The 21874-nt window shown below is 40.1% G+C and overlaps 1 protein-coding gene across 2 annotated transcripts in view; it reads left to right on the forward strand.

Moving 5' to 3' along the window:
- Window positions 1–21874, forward strand: part of EBF2 (EBF transcription factor 2) — a 227469-nt gene that overhangs the window by 174268 nt on the left and 31327 nt on the right. For both annotated transcript variants that reach the window (XM_060178849.1, XM_007536485.2), the window contains exons 8-10: window positions 6725–6842; window positions 8397–8527; window positions 9404–9530. In XM_060178849.1, the coding sequence (XP_060034832.1) occupies window positions 6725–6842; window positions 8397–8527; window positions 9404–9530 (376 nt within the window). The remainder of the gene's footprint in view (window positions 1–6724; window positions 6843–8396; window positions 8528–9403; window positions 9531–21874) is intronic.

Here is a 21874-nt window from a genome sequence, read left to right on the forward strand (position 1 = left end):
AAATGTCATAAAGAAATTTTTTTTCCATACTTGGCAAAATAGCAGGAATTTTCGAGACCATTTTATTTATATGGGTGTATGCACGTGTAAGTAGGTATCAGAGTCTTTAGCACTGAGTGTGCTGTAAATGCTGCATGTTGTAGTTTTACTGAGATTAAATGACCACAGGCCCCACATTCAGCTAGAAGGTGCATGAGTTTTGCTGAAATGGAGGGAAATGGATCTCACTAATAGTAGAATATGGTGTGTTTTCAAGGCAAGAACTCTGATCCCTCTGGAGGAGCTTTTGCAGTGACTGTAGGCACTGGGCTTGTTGTCTGTTTTGAGGAAGAGGTCATGCAGTTATTCACACATTTTCATTTTGGCTTCTTTTCCCCTTTACCCACCTGTGTGAGACTTAAGGTCTTTGTTAGGCTATATGGGTCTGAGTTGAGAAGCCTGGCTAAACTAGAGTCCAAGGTGCCAATTCTTCTAATGTATGTTGTTCAACTGAATCATTTAGATAGAGAGCTTCAGGAAGGACAGGAAGTGAAGGGGGAAAAAAAAACCTCAGAAGTGTTATCTTCCAAAAGAGTCAAGGACATTTCAGAGCACTTTTTTTTTTTTCTTTCCTGTTTGGTTAAAGTCCCCATGCCACATACTCTCATTTTAATAACAAATAATTACTCTGTAAGAAAATTAGTTGTGTGGGCAGAGTAACAAATGTGAACACCTTAAGGGTAACTTCCATCATGGCCTTTCATAGACAGGAAAGAGCTTTTTAAAACTCAGCTCCTGCATTGTATAAATTAAGAGTGAAGGGCTTGGGAATACCATATGAATTATGAGAAGAAATACGGAATTTGAAGATTGCAAATTGGTTTTCTTGATTACCTTTTACAGATATCTAATACGGTTGTCAATTTTGTTCTTAAGTTCTTGTGTTTGTTTCTCAAGGGGAGAGAGAAACTTTCTGGTTGTACTTCCATTTCTATGCAACCAACGACAACTGCTGATTGAGTGATTCAAAATGAAACCAATACTGTCTTCAGCTGGTCTATGTTTATTAATCTGGCCACCCCCCACCTCCCCATGAAAGATCACACTAAGTAAAATAAGAAATTGCAGAAAGTGAAAACCCACTGCTACCTAAAAAATGCAAATGATTTCAGTTTATTCCTATTTCTCTTTCTTAGAAACTTGGTTTAAAGGTGTCGTATTAGAAGTAATATTTGCAAGAACGTGTTTAGTTTCCGCTTCTGTGTTGAATTGAAATGTGTCAGCTCAGAAGGGCAATAATCTACAACAGCTTAGTTTTCACATCTACAGACTTTCCTAGTGGGGCTTTGAGCTGAAATACAGATATAGCAACTATGAAAAACAAATGAAAGCTGTCACCAGTGTTAGCAGAAACCAAGGTTCCATCCCACATAAATTATGGACATCTGTATTCCTAATTGGCATCCTTTTGGGCTGTGCCAGCATAATGGCAGTGCCAGGAGAGTCTGGCAGCTTTAGAAAAGACCAGGTATCATGTTTAAGTGATAGAAGACACTGATGAGGCATAGAAGTTCTTTTGTATAGATTATGCCCCATATGTTTGTGATAAGATCTCGGAGATTTAATTTCAGATACTTCTGAATGGCACCTTTTGTTAGTCCTAAATTTGCCACTTTTAAAACAGCCACATTTATGACCTTAGGAGAAGAAGTGGTATTGATGACTATATGATCAGAAGATCATTGGCAAAGCTGCATACAAATAGTTAACAAGGTAATGGTAAGAAATGTTGACCTTGATTTGTTTAGCTAAGATGTAAAGATTTTTGAAGGTCAAAGGTGTCCTTGTGTAGTGTTTTGGAGTCTAACTGTGTCTGACCCTCTAACATTAAGCTGCTGTGGCCTGCAGTTTTGAAGAGTGAAGCAAACCAGGGGGAAAGAGAGAAGGGGGAGAGAACAGGAAATGGAGTGAGGTGTTTCAGGAAGTTGTCAGGGGTTGACTGATTGATTCCAGATGGAAAAGGTCAGCCTTCATGACCCAGGAAATACTCACTAGGGGAAAGCAGTTGGCTTGTGGAAAGGGAAGGCCTGGGAGTGAGACTATGCTGGAATGCACATTCCACTTCCTTTGGTCTTCAAACATTCAGAAACTTTTAACTTCTCAGAATAGAATAATGTCAGTGTTGTCATCATTCATCAGAAAACAATGAAAGAAGTTAAATTTGAAGCTTTGAATGTACCAACTGTATCTTCACCTCCGTAATGTAGTTCATTCTTTCAGAAATATACTGAGGATGTGGAAAAGTTGACATTTTGTGTGTCTCAGTGTCTATGAACCACTACCAGATATGTCTATCTGATTTTTAAGTGGTGAAGCTTGTGATCTAAATCCTTTACCTTTTGCAATCTTGGTTTAATTGGCAGGATATTCTAGACATTCCACACACTAAAATATTTGGAATTTTAAAAACTGGAACTTGCCTCCTCCTTCCCTATCTACCTATCTATCTAATATATAATGTATATATATGTGTATATATGTATTTCCCCCCCCCTACACACACACACACACACACACACACACACACACACACACACACACACACACATTTGGACATGATTTAAACTCTTGTAATAAATTTTGCAGACACTGAAATAATTCAGGTTAATTCCCTTGCTGTCATGAGAGGCCAGCACTAGCCAGCAAGAGATTAAAATTTATTTCCATTGTTAATAGAAAATAATGAAGTGCATCTGAACCATCAGGGTATGTCATTTGGGAAATGTTCACTTTGGAACTGACTCTCACTCCACCCAAATGGACAATGATGAAGTCAGCTGGCTTATATTTTGTGGCAGGAATGCCTGCAGAGCATTAAAGTACAGTATGACAAGAAGCTTGTGGAATGAATTAAAGTGGCCCCTGAGAGAATGCTCTTTCCAGCTACACAGTCCTCAGACGGGATTGAGAGGCTCCCCTTGTGTGCCTAGTACAGTTCATTAGAAATTAAAACTGGAAGCACTTTCTCATTATATTTTTATTCCCAGAGAAGAAAACATGTCTTTGAAAATCCATCTCCAGTTATTTATTGGAGGCTAAAGGTGTTTGGGGTAAACACTTTCAACCTTTACATTGCCCCCATCCTCTGAACACATGGCTTAACCTTTGCCTAAATGACTTTGAGGCCATCTTGCACTTGCCTGCTAAGAATACACACCCATGTGCTCTTGTGGAGAATGAAGAATATCTTCATTGCTGATGGCCACTAAAAAATAATAACTTTCTTTTAAAAAAAATTTCCTCCACACTCTAACATGTTAATGCAGACATGATTAAGAACAGCCCTGAGGCTAGGCAGGTTGCATCCCTGAATTACGAGCAATTATGCTAGTGGTAATTTCTGAAGGACACCCAAGAAAGTTAAATTCATTCTGACAGCATAGAGAGGATAGGACCAAGAGCAACCTGTAGTCTCTGCATCTATAGAACATGCATGAGTGAGGAATTAAAGTGTTGGGGCGACATGTAGCTGAATTCCCAAGTCTGTTTTCTATGCAAAAATTGCATCATGACTTTTCCAACAGCCTCATAATATCCAACATGTAACCCAGTGTGTGCTGGTGTGTTGAATAATTAAAACCTGCCATGGGGGGCTAGCTGGTAGTGCAGTGGGTACAAAATGCAAGGACCAGCGTAAGGATCCCAGTTAGAGCCTCCAGCTCCCCACCTGCAGGGGGGTTGCTTCACAAGCAGTGAAGCAGGTCTGCAGATGTCTGTCTTTTTCTCCCCCTATCTTCCCATCCTCTCTCGATTTTTCTCTGTCCTACCCAACAACAACAGTGATGACAAAAATAACAAGGGCAACAAAAGGGGAAAAAATAGCCTCAGGAGCAGTGGATTTGTCATGCAGGCACCGAGCTCCAACAATAACCCTGGAGGCAAAAAAAAAAAAAACAACCTGTCATGTTCATGTGCAGTTGCCCACATGCTATAATCACAGTGCTAGTGTGGGGGAACTTTGTGGAAACACTGGTTTTAGTAGTTATCCCAAATTATTTCTAAAGATTTAATGTAAAAAGAAATCAATAACCTTGGCATGGAGGAGCCATAATGAGAAAGTTATACAATATAGCTTTCTGAGGACCTGGAAATGTTATATCAAAATAAGGAGTATCCATTGTATCCATTCCTTAAACTTAGGCAGCTAAAACCCGTGTATTTCAATACACGCTGATAGTAGCTTCTCGATTCTCATCATCATCCTCATAAAAATAAATGGGTGTCAAAATAAATGAAATGAGCATGGCAGTATTTTGGCAATTCTTGAAGCTGGATGGTGGATACCTAGATTAGTCATACCATTCTACAGTAATTTTATTTGCTTGAAAATATTCATGATATAAAGGTTGGGAAACAGTTCAGAGAGAAGAATTCACTTTGCCTTGTAAGGAGCCCTGGGTTTGAGTCTGGCACCACATGGGAGTGTGACAGCTCTGAAGGACACTCCAAAGATGATGTAGTGATTCTGTGCACTTCTCTCTCCCCTTCCCCTCTCAAATAAAGAGAGATGAAAAGGTTTACCCATAACTAAATAGTAGTTTCTCATGTGTGCAAGGTTTTAGTGCTATAAAAAAGAAATTGTTCATAATGATTTTTGAAAAATTTAATGCCATTTAAGGAATCCATAACCATTGTGCTATCTTCGCAGCTGTAATGACTGTTTTTAACATGACTCCTCATTATGTAACCTACTCGGTGCATTTTATCAAAAGGTCTGTACAGATGCATGAATATGCATATAACTATTTTCTTTATAATAATAATAATAATAATAATAATGCCAGACATAGGTAGCAAGTACACTCATATCTAGAGTAGTACTTTACATTAGGAAGTAATTCATGGTTAAGGTTTGTTCACACTTCACTTAATAAATAGGGAGGGAGTGCTAGAAAAAAAATACAAGGGGCATAAAAATGACTTTAATTAGGGGACAGACACAAAGCCTTTTTATAAACTGAGGCAATATTGACTTATGGTATTTATAATTTGACACCTGTTTGTGTTATTTATGCTAAAACATGATCACCACCTAAAGTCTAATATCCATCATTATATAATTGCTATTTTAATTTTAAATGTTTTATTTTATTATTTAGCTTTAATCTGAGATACAAAGAAAAACATGATTGATAGATAGATAGATAGATAGATAGATAGATAGATAGACAGACCAACTTAGTTTTGGCATGTGGTGGTGGTGTTGTGCATTGAACCTATGAGTTCAGAACCTCAGGCATGAGAGTCTTTTGCATAACCATTGTGCTATCTCCACAGCTGTAATGACTATTTTTAACATGACTCCTCATTATGTAACCTACTCCATGCATTTTCTCAAAAGGTCTGTACAGATGCATGAATATGCATATGATTATTTTCTTTCTAATAATAATAATAATAATAATAATAATAATGCCAGCCATAGGTAGCAAGTGCACTCTTATCTAGAGTAGTCTTCCTCAGGTAAGGTAGTGGGCATGCTCAAGCTTCACTCTCGTCTGCTACACTTTCCTGACTTGCATGTTCACTAATGTCTGCTTCCTTGAACTTCTCCTGCACCTCTGACCTGCAGTATACACGTAGAGCTTAATTTGATCTCATCTGTGTTCAGTTTGGTTTTCTGTTAGTCCTGATTCCAAGCTTAACAACCAAGTCATAGATACCAAAGGGTGTGGGCAGTATGCCTTGCATCCTTTGGTATCTATGTTGGGGTTCCTCTTACTAAAGTCCCCAAGGCTCTTTCTTATCCAGGGGCTCTGTGAGTGAGTACTGCCAATTAGCTGGTCAAATAAGGCAACTAGTACTCAAACTCATCCCAATTTGGCATATACTAGATGCTTCATGAATGCTGTTACATATATTATCTTATTTTATTTATCCTTGTTTAAAAAAAAACTCATTCTCTAGTTAGGCTTTATTAAGTTTAAAAGAAAAAGAAATAGAGATCAAAAAGTTACGTGACTTGTACAACTTTACACATAGCAGAAATAGCATTTGAGGCCAGTTCTGCCAGAATCCGATTCCATTCCTCTTCTACCAAACCACACCCATCTCTTCCCTTATCCTCTGGTTAGACTCCTCCTGACATTTTCAACACTGAAGTCTAAAAGCCTTTTCTTCTCTGCAAAAGTCTGGTGCCTTTGCCACTACACTTTAGTGGGTAGGAACACCACAAACAACTAACTCATCAGGCAGCATAGACATGCTCAGTATTATATTAGTACACATCAAAAGAGGAAAAGCCAGTTCCCTGGAGGAAGCTGGGAGCTTAGAGCTTAGCTCAGAGTTTAGCTTCCTAGTTGCACCAAGTCACCTCCTTGTGATGCCTGCAATTTAGGGTCAGCTGGCAATGATTTTTTCCTCTCTCTCTCTCTCTCTTGCCCCACTTCTCTCAAAAATAAAATAAAAAGAACATAAAGTTTCTGGAACCAGCTGTCAATGACCAGTCTCCCTACTTAGTCTCCTGGGCAGAGTTTGGCCACAAGTATGCAGCAACACATAAGTGAAGGGTGGTCTCTTTTCACAAAGGTCTGCCATAATGTCAGGAGGAACATAACCTAGAGCGAGAGGCCATGCTCCTTCTGCCATTTTACCCATCTGGAAGTCTGGCAAAGCAGAGTTATGGTGCATTTGCTGCTTTATATGGAACGAACTTTCCCACCTCTGTTCTACTTTCAATGTACAGGTTGTGTTGTCGACAACGGTGAACGTGGATGGGCATGTGCTGGCTGTTTCTGACAATATGTTTGTTCACAACAACTCTAAACATGGACGAAGAGCCAGAAGACTGGACCCGTCAGAAGGTAAGTTGCAGTCTGGGCTGAGCTGGGCAGACAGATGAAGTTCTCAACAAGTATCCTTGTTTGAATTTCCAGTTTGTGTCTCTGAGTGGGAATGGAGAAAATACACAGAACCATGAGAGTTACTAAATGAAGCTGTAAACACTGACGTCCACCTGTACATTAACAACCTCTCCCTACCCCCACACATCTCCCACCAACACTCAGCAACCCCGCCCCATACACGCACACACTTATGTCTCACTGTCTCTTTCTCAGTTCTCTGGTTTTCTTTTTTGCTAGACGGGCATCTCAGGCAAATGTAGGCCTATGACATCTTAGTTAAACAGGAACATTACAGTGCCAGACATGTATGAATAAGTGTCAGATGTGCCCTTAAACAGATTGTGGGCAAAACAAAACAATGTGCAGAATGAAACTGACACTAATTGATTTTTGTTTGCTTGGACAAGAAAAAAAAATTCATGGTCTGCTCTGGGTAGTTTTCCAAGTGCATTAAAGTAATTAGAGATACTGGTAACTGTTAAACTTCAAGTTGTCCAAAAAATTAAAGTCTATCAGAGAAGATAACTGACAAACTTAAGTTCCAGCTGAATTCTTCCCCTTCTTTCTACACTCTCTACCTCACAAGTGTGGCAAAACCTCAAAGTCTAGAAAGAATGGCTAAAATGCGTAACAATTTTCATGTGATGCTTTGCTGTCCACCTGCCCCTAACCCCCCTCCCCCACCATCCCAGCCCTTAAAATGTGTCTTGTATCATTTTAAATAGGAATTAATGAACTGAAAGAAAATGATTGAATCAGCAAAGAATTTGGAGTGGTGTTAATTCTCCCACCATGGGCACTGAAAGGGGACAAGAAAATCCCAGGGTTCAGAACTAGGAACCCATCCAGTTTCTTTTGACTGATTGGATGTGATTGACTGGCTGTTCAAAGGGGGCTCATGTTTTTGGAGTCCTGCCAAAGTTCTCCTTCACCTTTGACCCTGTCAGCTTTGGAAATGGAGTGATGGATTGACTTTAGTTATGGCCTGAAAACCATATTGGGTTCCTGTTGGGATGTAAAGTCCAGAGGCCTTGAACATATGGAAGAAGAAGGAGAAACCCTTCCTACAAAGTTAGGACAGTGATTAGAAACTGTCTCTTGATAGAACTGAAAGAAAGCTCTCAGGTATAATAGATTTTGCTTTCTCTTTCTCTCTCTTAGCACATTAACAGGCCTTGTAAATCTTGGGACCGAGGAGGTGGGGAGAGAGAAAGGATTTACACTTTTTCCTGTGTGATCAACTTATAAAAATATGGGGAAAAACAACAGAGTTTTAAAAACACCCTTTGCACAATTAGCTAAGTGTTCTTACTTTTTCATACATAGTGGCCAACTCATTAGGCTTTAACGACCTGGTGAAAACCAACAACCAATTAGGGAATGATGGCAAGTCAGCAAATCTCAATTTTAACTTCACAGAATGACCAACAGTTTTCAACAGCAGCTCAATCCCAAACCTCCAAATTTCAGCCACCTGAGGGCAGCCCTGACTTTTCTTCTCCATCTTCTTAGCTACCCCCTGCATCAAAGCTATTAGCCCAAGTGAAGGCTGGACCACAGGAGGAGCCATGGTCATCATCATTGGAGACAACTTTTTTGATGGCCTCCAGGTGGTGTTTGGAACCATGCTCGTATGGAGTGAGGTAGGCGAAGGCAGCTGGGTCCCTTTATTTCCTTTATCCCAAAGGTCATTTTGAACTGAGGAAACCTGGATGTTCCTGAAGCATCAATAGCATGAATGAACAGTACTGATTATCTACTATAAGCAGGGCATAGAGTATATATCCATTAAAAGATAAATATTTATTTCAGTATTATAATTGTGAGAAACTAAAAATAGTCTGGATTTGGATGAAAGGAAAATAATCAAGTAAATGCTAAGAGAAATTAAAATGTTATGTTTTAAAAGCATTTAATAGCAACAGGATAAGGAGCATGCTTATGCTATAATGCTAAGTAAAAAAAAAAAAAAACTCAGGAAAGTGAAATCTGCAGATATAAAGCCTAACCATGTAGCATATACCGATAGCAAAGTGAAGGAAACACACCAGAGATTAATAACAATTGTCTCTGGACTGTGCAATGTTAATATTTATCTTTACTTTTTTTTTTTTGGTAATTTCTACATTTTCTCAAGTGGGTGTAATTTCTTTCATAGTAAAAAAAATAAAGCATGTTACAAAGATGTAAGCAATGGTAATAAATTGTATGTGAGAACTGTCAAATTGTGACATGCTAACAGTGTAGAAACTGTGGGAAAGGTATGATTTCAGAGATGGGGATAAGGATGTTGCAGGAAGTGGGCTGGGCTGGTGGGAAGGAAAGGACCTACACAGGTTGGGTTGAGAGGAATTTGGAATGACAGAGAGATGCATGTGAGCATGCCAACAGGGCAATCTGAGCACTTGGAGCACCGGGAATATTCTAGTTTGTCCAGGGGAGGAGTAGCGGGAGATCCTATTGCCTCAGCAATAACTACTATAATAGGGATTTTATTTCCCTTCCTGTTCATCCCTCAGCTAATCACCCCTCATGCTATCAGAGTGCAAACTCCTCCTCGACACATTCCTGGGGTAGTGGAAGTGACATTGTCTTATAAATCCAAACAGTTCTGCAAAGGAGCTCCAGGGCGGTTCATCTACACAGGTATGAGAAAGGGAGCCGGAGGGAGAGTGGTTCCTGGTTCTCTAGTGTCCACTGTCTTTACTGTATAACCTTTCTAATTTTTCTAGGCCTTTGTACAAATGTGGGAAAGTGGACAGGGTGATAGTGTGAATGGAGAGGTGTGGACCCTCATTCTAAATTTGTATATTAAACTTAAACAATTTTTGCAGAATCTGAGAGATGATTATCCTTGCTCATTTTAAGAGCATATCCTTAAATTTTTTAAGTCTGCTGGGACCATGCTAGCAAAGACTTTTATTTGAGCTGCAGATAGAAAAGTTGACAAAGTTGCTGACTATAACTAAATTTTCTTTAAAAGGCTTCATGAATGTTGCTCAGTGGTACTGCAGTGTAATTCCAATTGCGTGACATTTTCATGGAACTAGAAATCCCTTACTAGTTTGATCTGTTGAATGTCTACTTTGTGTCCACTACTTTTTCTAAATGGAAGATTGTAAGACATGGTCCCTATGTGGAAGTTTTGAAAAAGGCAATTATATATTACACAGAACAGCTGGAACTTTAATAAATTCAAAATAGTTGGCATTTTTAATGAACAGAATATGTTCTAGAAAGAGAGCTTAGTGAAGACTAGAATAGTGTGGTGGAGTTTCAGGCAGGAAATGGAAATTGAAGACAATTTTTAAGGATGAGGATGATTTGACAGAAGATGGAAGAATATTCCAGCTATGAGAACCATATATGTAAAGACTTAGAGGGTAGGGTGAACACAATGTACCTGGAGGAACAAAAGCTGGTTCAACAGCTGTGGCAATGCATTTGGTTAAAACTGAGATTGGATGGGGGCCAGGAGAGGGAGCACCTGTTTAAGCTCACACATTACAGTACGCAAGGACCCAGGTTCAAGCCCTACCTGCAGGGAGAAAACTTCATGAGTGATGAAGCAGGGCTGCAGGTGTCTCTCTGTCTCTTTTCCTCTCTATCTCCCTCCCCACTAAATATTTCTCTGTCTCTGTCAAATAAATAAATAAATAAATAAATAAATAAAAGTAAAAAAAAACAACTAAAAACTCAATCTACTATGTGAGGTCAGAATAGATAGGAAAAGCTATATAAACAATTAAAAGCGCCTGTATGGGACTTAGGTTAGTCAAATTCATAGAGACAAAAAATTGACCAGTGGTTTCCAGAAGTTGTGGAGAAGGAGAGGGGGCGTGAGAGTGACGAGGTTATTTAGTGAGGATGGAGTTACAGCTTTACAAGATATAAAGATTGTGGAGATTGACTGCACAGTACTATGGATGTGCTAATACTGTTGAGGACTGTACACTTAACATGGTTTAAGGTGATATATTTTTGGCTTAGGTGGCAGTATACCCAGAAGAGCATACATATTACCATGTGAATGAATACATGTTATCAAGCCCCGTGTCCCAACCTGTAGGGGAGCGTTATGAGCAATGGAGCAGTGCTGCAGGTCTCTCTCTCTCTCTTTCTCTCTGTCTCTGTCTCTCTCTCTTTCTCTCTGTCTTTATACAAAAAGAAGGAAAGAAAATGACCACTTGGAATGGTGGAGTTGTCCTGCAGGCACGGAACCCCAGCAATAACCATGGTGAAATAAAGGGTACATTTTGCTATGTGTACTTTACCACAATTTTGAAAACTGAAAAAAAAAAACCTTATATGGGACTTGATCTGACAAGATATAAGTCTACTTTAGGGGTTTCCATGCAAGAGAGACTAAGTCATAGATGTCATATTGGGAAACAAAAATGAGTCAAGAGAAGCAAACGAGGGCTCTGAGATTAACTAAATATTTACTGTGTAAGAGTAAAAAGGGATGTGTATATATACATATATAAATGTGCATATTTATAATAAAATATATCAGGCACACTATAAATGTGTAATAATACTTTGTCATATAGTCTCTTGAATGAGATAGGATTCAGCCTCTTAACTTTTGTTTAAATATAAATTGCTTGTTAACATATCAATTATGAATAATAGGGGAAGATATTAATAATTTTTCACCCTTGAATTTTCTCTTACATGACAGATACAACCTAGTTGGATTGCTTTTTAAAAAAGATCTGCAGGAGTTTCTATTGCACCAGCAAAAATTTTTTTACTGTTGTAGCCTCCAAAGGAATATAGCTTATTCATTTGTAAAAATGAGTTACATGTCTACCATTGGCTAGTACAACTCTAGGCACTGAGGTAGACAAGAAAAACATCCCTAATCTTCATAAAACTTACATTCTAAGGGGAGAGACAGATAACAAAGACTATAGATGATATTACTTCAGACAATAACAAGTAAGAGATAAAGAGTGAAACAGAGCTTTAGATGAAGATGTGGAAAATGGTGGATATGCAGATGGGACACTAAGAACTTTGCCCATACCTTCCTCAATATCTCTCAAGCCTCCTTTGATTCACATTGCTTTTTCCAAACTTCGACAGGGTGATTTTTTTTTTAATGTTTTGTTCACTTATGTTCACTTAAACAGGAAAGTAAGGGTGAGTATCCCATACAGAGATAGAGTAAATGATAGAGTAAGAGCTGGGATTGGCTGAGTGGCATTGGAGAAGGCACTGATGCCAATTTCGCTGAGTTGGAGTGAGGCTAGTGAAGAGGAACATGGGAGATGAGCTAAGAAAGTCAGGTAAAATGAGGGATTTGGTAGGGAAGATTTTGAACAGGTTGAAAATGAGGGAGATTAGCATTCAGAAAAGATTAAAGGTGATGATTAAAGGGCTTGGGGTGATGACCATGGGAGGGAGTAAAGCTACAGGATTGATGAAGCCTGAGAATATTAAATTGAGAACATCAACATATAAGACTTGGTAAGGTAAGGAAGAGCCTGTGAAGGAGACAAAGGCAGAAAGGCAAGGAAGATAAAAGGAAGCCACAAGTTTGGGCTATCCCTGAAGCCAGGGGAGAAACAATTAAGGTTTCTCTATTTCTCAAATATACCATTGTTCATGGATGAAGGTGTGACCTGTAAGGAGATCTGTCATATTAATATTAAGAGATCAGTCATATAATAACATCCACGTTGTCACCAACCCTCAACTTCATTCAAAACTAATGAACAATTTCAGTGTTCAGTGGGGCTAGAGATATTTGAACACATGCACACACATATATATGCTGTGTGTGTGTGTGCGTGTGTGTAAAATTCCTCTGACAGCAGAGATTCTCACTCTTGATTTCACTTTAAATCACTGACACCTATGGTGGAGCCCAGATAAGTTGGGTCTGAATCAGAACGTAGGAGCAATATCAGTGTAATCCATATAACCACTGGGCAAACATTTGTTCCAAATTATGCTCAGTGCACAAAATCAATAATATTGGAATGCTTCTAATAGCTTACAGCTCTAGAAAGGGGGAGTAGACACTTGTAGATCTATACCATAACTGGACTGAGTCTTATAAGAGATGTAAAAGCAAAAAGGGTTGTCAGAGCATGGAGCAGGGAGAGGCTGCCTTTGGGGAATCTTGGGGGACTTTTCAGAGGAGATGTTAAGATAATCACATTTCAGAAGCAAATCAAACTTAGCTGGACACAACAGTGGTCCACTATGAGTGAAAACAAAGTGCTGACAGAAAAAACCCCACATAGCTATGAAAATAACTGATATTACATTACATATAAGTTCAGAAAAGAATTTGAGAGATTAAGAGATATTCAACCTGGTCATCTGGTCAGACACCCTCTTTTGCAAATAAGAGAACTGAGGCCAGGGAAAAGAGACTTCCTTATATCTTCTTGTTGAATTAAAGATGGAATCCAAACAAGGATTTGGGTTTATGGCTATTTTAACCTGGTGCCTTTTCTTTGTCAGTGTAGTTAGTGAACAGGTCTGATTATCTGATGGGCTGAGGCATTTTGATTCAGCCGTTTCATGGTCAGTACTTTGTGTTGGGGACACTGCAGAAAGCAGGTCTGGTAGGTAGGGTCCAGTGTGGAGATACCAAGGTGAACTGCTCATACTCTAGGGTCAGGATGCCTCTTATTCACAGCTCGGTTGACTGCTAAATAGCTTACAACTCAGTAAGTGATTTGAGTCCAAGTTTCCCCATTGGTAACACGGGCTGTGATAAGGGGCAAGCAATACACCGAGTAGAAGCAGTGATATGTTGGTGAAAGTTTATCAACAAGATTTCCAGGATAAAGGGTAGGGGGAGTGGGAATGGGAGAAAATTCTGCTTAGTAGTATTTGCTGATTTCCATGATACAGAAACTATGGCTGATTTTGAACTACTGAAATGAAATCAGCTTGCCCACTAAATTCCTAAAAATTTAACAACTTGATCACATGATCTGGTCTAAGTCAGGCCAAAACATTTATGCATATGAAGACTTGGGACAGAGTATAACTATATCTTATTATTCAAAAGCTATTAGCAACATTACATTTAATATAATTACTAGTGTTTTCCTTCTGAAGACTAACTTGAACAAGGAATTTCAGATGTGATGAGTACTAAAAAGGAGCTATAAGGAATGCTGAGGCCAGGAGCCAGGCAGTGGTGTACCAGGTTAAGCACACATATTACCATGTGCAAGGACCTGGGTTCAAGCTCCAATCCCCGCCTGTGTGTGTGTCAGGGGGGTGCTTCACAACTAGTGAAAGAGGTCTGCAGGTGTCTTATTTTTCTCTCTTTTCTCTATTTTCCTCTCCATCTCTGTCCAATCCAATAAAATAGAAAGAAAAAAAAGGGGGAATGGCTGCCAGGAGGGGAGGATTCATAGTACAGGTACCAAGCCCCATTGTGGCAATTAAAAAAAAAACAACAAGAAAGAATGTTGAGGTTTATATTATATGCCACAGAAACCAGACGTTCTTTGTCTAAAATAATAGGAGAGTAAAGACTAGTTCAAACAGAAGAAATAACTTGTACAAAGACAAGGAAGACCAGGGCGTATATTTGCTGCCACTATGAACAGGGAAGAAATGAGTTAAAGTGAAGTTGGCTTCACATTGGGAGAGAGGGTTGGGGCCAGGGCATGTCAAGTTCTGTTTGTGGGACAATAGCCCACATGCCACTGAGTTATGTTGGAATCTTTTTAAGCTGGGGATGCAATCATCAGTTCTGACTTTTATAAGATCATTCTTGCTGCAGTAGAAGGAATGGTCTGGTAACAGGATGGATTCAAGGAGGTCAGTTGGAGGTGAATGTGGTGACCCAGATCAGAAATGATGGCCGCTTGGACCAGAGTGCTGGTAGTGGGGACAGGCAGAAGTGGGTGAAATTTAGGAGGTAGCACTGAAGGGACTTGATGATTGATTGGATGGGGTGAAAGTTGGGGAGGGGAGCAGAGGGGCCGACTCTCAGGTTTCAGGTTTGAAAAATTGGGTGGGTATAGTTTAGAAAGTGATTTTTAAAAAAGGTATAAAGTGCTAAGGGAGTTCAGAGGAAGGACAAAATACTTCCAGCTGGTGGAGAGGTGGGAAGATTTAATATTGTAAAGATGTCAATTAATGAATAAATTTAGCACAATGCCAATCAAAGTACCAACAGAATGTTTGGGGAAGCCTTACAAATGTACATCTGGAAAAATAAAGGTACTAAAATTGGAGGCCTAATTTAAAAAATGAGAGGGCCTTGCCCTATCAGACATTAAAACCTGTTTTATGCCTCACTAATTAAAAGAATATGGGACTTTGTAGAAACATATATAAGTGTCATGCAATAGAATAGAAAGTTTTTAAATAAATAGTTTTTGTCCACATGGACTGTAAATACATATAGGTGAGGAACTATCACTGTCAATGTGAAAAAAGATGGAAAATTTAGCAAGTGGTGTTGAGCCATCCAGTTAAGCATTTAAAATAAAAAGAAGAAGGAGGAGGAGGAGGAGAAAAATGAGATGGTAGATTTCTAATTTCACACCATGAACCAAAATGTATTCATATTAAATATTTTAATTACAAACACAGGCATTTCAAAAGATGGTAGATTCAAATGCATTATCACCTTGAGACTAGCTAATATTAACACTGATGACAGAAACCACCAAAAAAAAATATGTAATGTAGAAAAAGAAAAAAAAAACTACATTATGTGCCCGTTATTAAGTCAAAAGGGGAAAGGACAAACTAGCCTTGGGAAGTAGTTAGGGGCGTGAAAAGGGTGAAGATGCAATAGACTATTCTCAGAATCACTGGAGAAAACATACATAGAAGCACTGTTCCAGATGGCTCAACAGGCTGGTCACTGTAAAAACTTGTCCCCCTTGGAGTGGGTCAGATGCCTAGGAAGGTAGAGGTGTCAGGTGGTCGATGTTATGTGTGGAGGGTTCTACACACCACAGAAGATGCCTTTGACATAAAAAGTCAATTTACGGGAGTCGGGCGGTAGTACAGCGGGTTAAGCACACGTGGTGTGAAGCACAAGGACCGGAGCGAGAATCCTGGTTTGAGCCCCTGGCTCCTCACCTGCAGGGAAGTCGCTTCACAGGAAATGAAGCAGGTCTGCAGGTGTCTATCTTTCTCTCCCCGTCTCTGTCTTCCCTTCCTCTCTCCATTTCTATCTGTCCTATCTAACAATGACAACATCATCAACAACAACAATAAGTGCAACAACAATAAGTGCAACAAAATGGAAAATAAATAAATGAATACAAAGACCTTTAAAAAAAAAAGTCAATTTACTACTTGTCAGCAATCAGTATAACAGCTGGAAGGTAATGTCCTACCCAGAAAGTTGAAGGTTGGACTACTCTACTTTTGAGCTGAGCCCCACTGCCCCTCAGACTTTTCCCTGGGGGCAGACAGAGACCTCTGTGACCTCCCCTCAGCCTGGCCTCTTGAGTCATACACACACACACTGAGATTCTTAGAAAGTAGTTTCTCCAGGCCTGGGGCCTGGATCGACCTGCCAACATCCATGTCCAGCAGAGAAGTAATTGCAGAAGCCAGACCTCCCAACTTCTGTGGGTTCATACTTCCAGAGGGGTAAATGTTAGGGGAAAGATGACCAGAAAGCTCTCTCTGCACACCAATTCCATCAGGACCCACAGAGAAAAAAAGGGAAGGAAAAAAAAAGACACTCAGAAGTAGCAGTAGCTGGTGTGACTTAGGAAGGAAAAGAAGGCAGGGCCATAGATATACTATATATAATAGTCAATCCATATCTGTGACCTTGGGAGAACTACTACACTTTCCAATGAGGAGAATGGAGGAATGGAGACATAGAAATCTGGTGATGGGAAAAGTGTGGAATTCTACCCCTGTTATCTCATAATTTTGTAAACCAATAGTAAATTAGTAATAAAAATAAAATTTAAAAAGTCTTTTTCTCCAGCCCCACTTCTGGGGATTAGCCTCAGAACAGTGTGCCAGAGGCCACAGTAGACTTAGACAAGCCCCTCTGCTCTGATGAGCACAAGACAATTCTGATTGCATAGGAAAGGAGTCACTTGAAGCATTAGACCACTTTAATAGGGACAGGACAGATAGATTTACTATACATTACATATAGTATATCTATCTCAGAAGAGACCTGACTCAACCAGAATACTTATTCTGGATTCCAGATGTGTCCTCCATGACTTGTTGGTCCTTTTGTTAAGTAAGCTCCCTAACCTCTCTGAACCACATTCTCTTCCTCTGCCAAGTTCTGCTGCTAATTACACTATTACCCATCGGTGTTTCCCTTATTTCCCTAATGGGGTGCATGCTTGGCCCTACTCAAGCAATTCTGAACCATACTCTTCCAGAAGGATCTAGAAATTGCATTTTTTAAACTCAAACATGAGTTCTAGAAACCTGAATCCTGCTCATGGAGCTGTTGTGGACACTTTCTGGTTTATATATTACTCCCCACAAAGGGGGTTTCTTATAAAACGGAGTCCCTGCCCCATGGACACAATGGCATGTACTTTTTAAAATTTTTAATTTTGATTTATTTATTTATTTGGCCTCCAGTGTTATCTCCGGGGCTCAGTGCCTGCACTATGAATCCACTTCTCCAGCAGCCAGTTTTTTAAATTTAATTTATTTATTTATCTTTATCTAGGACAGAGAGGAATTGAGGGGGAAAGGGAGGGAGAGGGAGAGAGACCTGCAGACCTGCTTCACCACTTGTGAAGCGACCTCCCCTGCCGGTGGGAACCAGGGGCTCAAATCAGGATCCTTGCACGGGTCCTTGCTCTTCATACTATGTGCACTAACCCGGTGCCAGTAGCATTTACACTTACTTTCTAGAAGGCTCAAATAGCAGGAGATAGGAAGGGAAGTCAATAAGTCTCTTCGCCTCCAGCTCCCATACTACCCAAAGAATTCTGTAGTTCATGATCCAACCTTTGAAGGCACCTGTGTCCAAGGATGCACCACCATAACAAACCCAAGCTTGTTAGATGTAACTTAGCTGGCATAATTAGACAGAAATGTAGTAATCAGCTCCCCATGGTTGTTGCTACCAAGTGCAGCATAAACAACACCGGGGCTCTGAAAACCAAAATAGTTTCTTCACACACGTGACTTTGCAGGTCTATTTTCCCCTAACCAGGGTTTGTTAAAGTACTGAGGTACTGAAGTACTGAGGTCTATCCTCCACATGAGAAAAATGCTCATCAGGAAATGTCCAGTTACCTCTAACTTAGATACCTTGATGTGGTGTGTCAGTCAAGGCTTAGAGGGGAGGAAACTCATCCTCTGTTTTTTAACAGTTTTTTTTTTTTTTAACAAAGAACTCAAAGTACATAAAAAATACTGTTGATTGGGAGACAGACGGTAGTGGCATCAGGTTAAGCGCACGTGGCACGAAGCACAAGGACCAGCATAAGGATTCCTGTTCGAGCTCTCGGCTCCCCACCTGCAGGGGAGTCACTTCACAGGTGGTGAAGCAGGTCTGTAGGTGTCTATCTGTCTCTCTCCCTGTCTTCCCCTCCTTTCTCCATTTCTCTCTGTCCAACGACGACATCAGTAACAACAATAGTAACAACTACAACAACAATAAGAGACAGCAAGGGCAACAAAAGAGAAAAAAAATTTAAAAAATAAAATAAAAATACTGGTGATCTTAGGGTGACTATGGCTCGCCAGTTCAAGTAGCAGTGAGTGTGCAGGGAGAAAATGGCTGGAGCATGGCACTTGAGGGTGGAACTACTATTGTCTGAACTATAAACTCTACACTGTCCACACACCCACAGAAACCAGTGAGAGCTTTGATATGAGCTGATGGCCAGTCATTGAGGGGATGGTGTAGACAAGTCCATCTTTTCAATGTTATTCCTACAGTTCTTTGCAGAATCTGGGCTAAACATTGCATCGCTGGCCAAGAAATCTCCAGTGAGTTCTATCCTCAGGTCAAGCTTGTGAGGAAAAAGTGGTCGTCCTTCAGTAATCACATCTGTCTTCTGAGCACACAGAGCCAAACCCTCTCTTAGGACCGTTTGTCATGACTACTTTTCCCAGGATAGCAGTTCTCTTAATATCCCCACTTTAGAGAAGAGAATATTGCTGCCTGATATCATCAGGTTAAATCCAACCCTGGTAGTTTTATTCCGGTGTTGTATCTTTTTCTCAGCTACTGGCTCTCTGGCTGTTATCCTGAGGAAGATGCTAGGATGTAGGCCTGGCTGGTGAGAGCATAAGGCTGCTCTGAGATGTTTAACATGGTCCCTGTATCTCAGGCGATAAAATGGGACCTCTGTAATTCAGCGTAATATGATAGACTTATAGCCTTTGAGGTGCATACAATGCTTTAGAAATCATAGAAATAACCCTCTTCACACTTAAGTGAAGTTGTAGAAGACAAAGTAGTCCAAACTCCACTTCGTTAGCAAACTCACGAGAACTTAGTGTGGGAAAGAAGACAGACAATGACAGAGTTGGGAAGCCTGTGTTTGAGTTTTCACTTAGCATTTTCTGATCTAAACAATGAGGAGATTTTTATTATATTGGGAAGATGCAATGAAATAGATGTGCAAATGTATTATATATGGTAATAAAAAGACAAAGTCAACAATTGTCACCTTTTGGGTAGAAGCCTCCTTTATTACTAGAATGAGTGACTAGGTGACTCTCTGTCTCACTGTTGTTTGACCTAGGGTGAAATTCTCTGGATGTCTTCTGGAAAGACCTGGTGGGAGGTCAGGTAGTGGCACACCAGCTGAGTGCACATGTTACAATGTCCAAGGACCTTGGTTGGGTCAAGCCCATGGTCCACCATGTGCAGGGGAAAAGCTTCATGAGTGTTAAAGCAGTACTGCTCCTTCTTTCTCCCTCTCTATCTCCTTCTTCCTTCTCAATTTCTCTCTGTCTCTATCCATCCAATAAATAAAGAAATAAATCTGTATTTCCCAAATAATTTAGAAAGAAATAATAAAAGGAAGAATGAAAGACTGAGGGAAGAAAGAACAACAAAAGAAAGAGCAAGAGGAAAGAAGGAAGGAAGGAAGGAAGGAAAGAAGGAAGGAAGGAAGGAAGGAAAGAAAGAAGGAAGGAAGGAAAGAAGGAAGGAAGGAAGGAAGGAAGGAAGGAAGGAAAGAAGGAAGGAAGGAAGGAAGGAAGGAAGGAAAGAAGGAAGGAAGGAAGGAAAGAAGGAAGGAAGGAAGGAAGGAAAGAAGGAAGGAAGGAAGGAAGGAAGGAAGGAAGGAAGGAAGGAAGGAAGAAAGAAAGAAAGAAAGAAAGGCTGTCACATGGTGTGTGCCCTTGCTATCTGGGCCTAGATGAGAACTAGTCCTTTGTGTAGTTGACAGAGGGCAACAGTAAGGCAGCCAGAGGGTATGGCACTGCAGGTGGGGTGAAGGGGCAGTGGGTATTATAATGAGGACAGAAGGAGCAAAAGAGACCACCTGTTCAGGCAGTCAAAGTGCCTGCAGAGGAGCTGCTTCCCAAGCTGTGCAGTTGTATTTAGAAATTGATCTGACACCTTGCCTAATTGAGACACACTAAGAATAACAACAGCAAAAAAAAAAAAAAAAAAAATTCATAGCGACTCATTCTTCCCATAAAGACTTCTTGCCCTTTACTGTAGCACAGACAAATGCATTCAATCACATACTCCTGTCCAGTACTTGAGAGAAAGAGTTCATCAGTGGGGACCCAGAGCAGGCAGCAGCTAAGAGAAAGAAAAATGGAAGATTTCCCAGGCACCCCAAGATTAGACCCTGCACTTCTCCCCAAGACTCAGCAGACTGTGTGGGGCCCCCCTTTTGTAAGGCTGCACTGTGCAGACATGTAAGATGGATCACCAGTGTTTATAGCTCCTCTACTTTGCATATCCTTTCTTCTTTCTTTCTTTTTGTTTATAACATTATCCTGGGGGGGGGGGAAGGGGGAGAATCCCATTTAAGAAATGAATCTGAGTTTTAGTTAAAAATACCCAGCTCAGACATCAAAAGTGTGATCGTTCCCTGCTCACATTGGAAACAGGCTGAATCAATAGCCCTCGTGGTAGCCTGCAGTTTTGCAAAAGGTGTCTCAGCCCCACCTCATGTGGAATTTGGATGCATCATTCAGCTGAGTCTCAAGAATGATGTCTCCGTTGGAAGCCCCAGAATAGGGGGCTGTTGTTTCACTCAATCCATCTCAGCCCCTTAATGGCCTGGTACTTTCAGCTATAATATTCTAAATACACATTACCGAGAGCGTGAGCATATTCATAACTGTTCCGCTGTGGCATTTAGATTTACCCTTGAAATTTATCTTTAATTTTTACAGTTGTCTCCTTAACCATGTATATTACTCCCTTCCTCAAACAATCTGTCTTGCTACTGCAGTTTTGCTTGAAACCAAAGTGTAATTAAATATTAAATTAATATTTCATTTAAAATTAAATATCAAAGCCTTCCATCTAATCTTTCACTTGTGCACTGCTGGTTCTCTCCTCGTGTTCTGTTTCCTGTATCCACAAAAGCAGGTCCCCACCTCTTAATAGTGTGTTCCTATATTATCTTTGTTCTTTTTTTAATTGGTGACACTGAACTTTTGCTATATTGAAACAAATGGATGAAGAGAGAGATTTCGATGTAACAAATGTTAGAGAAGATAACTTAATTTAGCAACGGTGGCTTCAACCCCACCTAACTCCACTTCTCAAGGAAGAATTTCACTGGATCCAATCAATAACAGAATCATAAAAAAGCAAGAACTCAGAAGAGATCTTAGAGACCATTTAAAGTAATTCTTTGTCTTTGTAGAGAAATAAAGCGGTGTCTCCAGCCTTCAAAGTGTCAGGTTAGCGTTGGGGCCAAAACAGATCCCAAGCCACTACTAGCTTCCTCTCCATGATACACAGATAACCATGACTAGGTTTAATATGTGAACATTAGATGCTAATTGAATATAGCTTTCAAATAGTAGGTGCCTGAGGAAGAAGGCGGGAGGCAGATAATTAGACC

The sequence above is a fragment of the Erinaceus europaeus genome, chromosome 19, assembly GCF_950295315.1.
Source record: "Erinaceus europaeus chromosome 19, mEriEur2.1, whole genome shotgun sequence".
Taxonomy (NCBI): Eukaryota; Metazoa; Chordata; class Mammalia; order Eulipotyphla; family Erinaceidae; genus Erinaceus; species Erinaceus europaeus.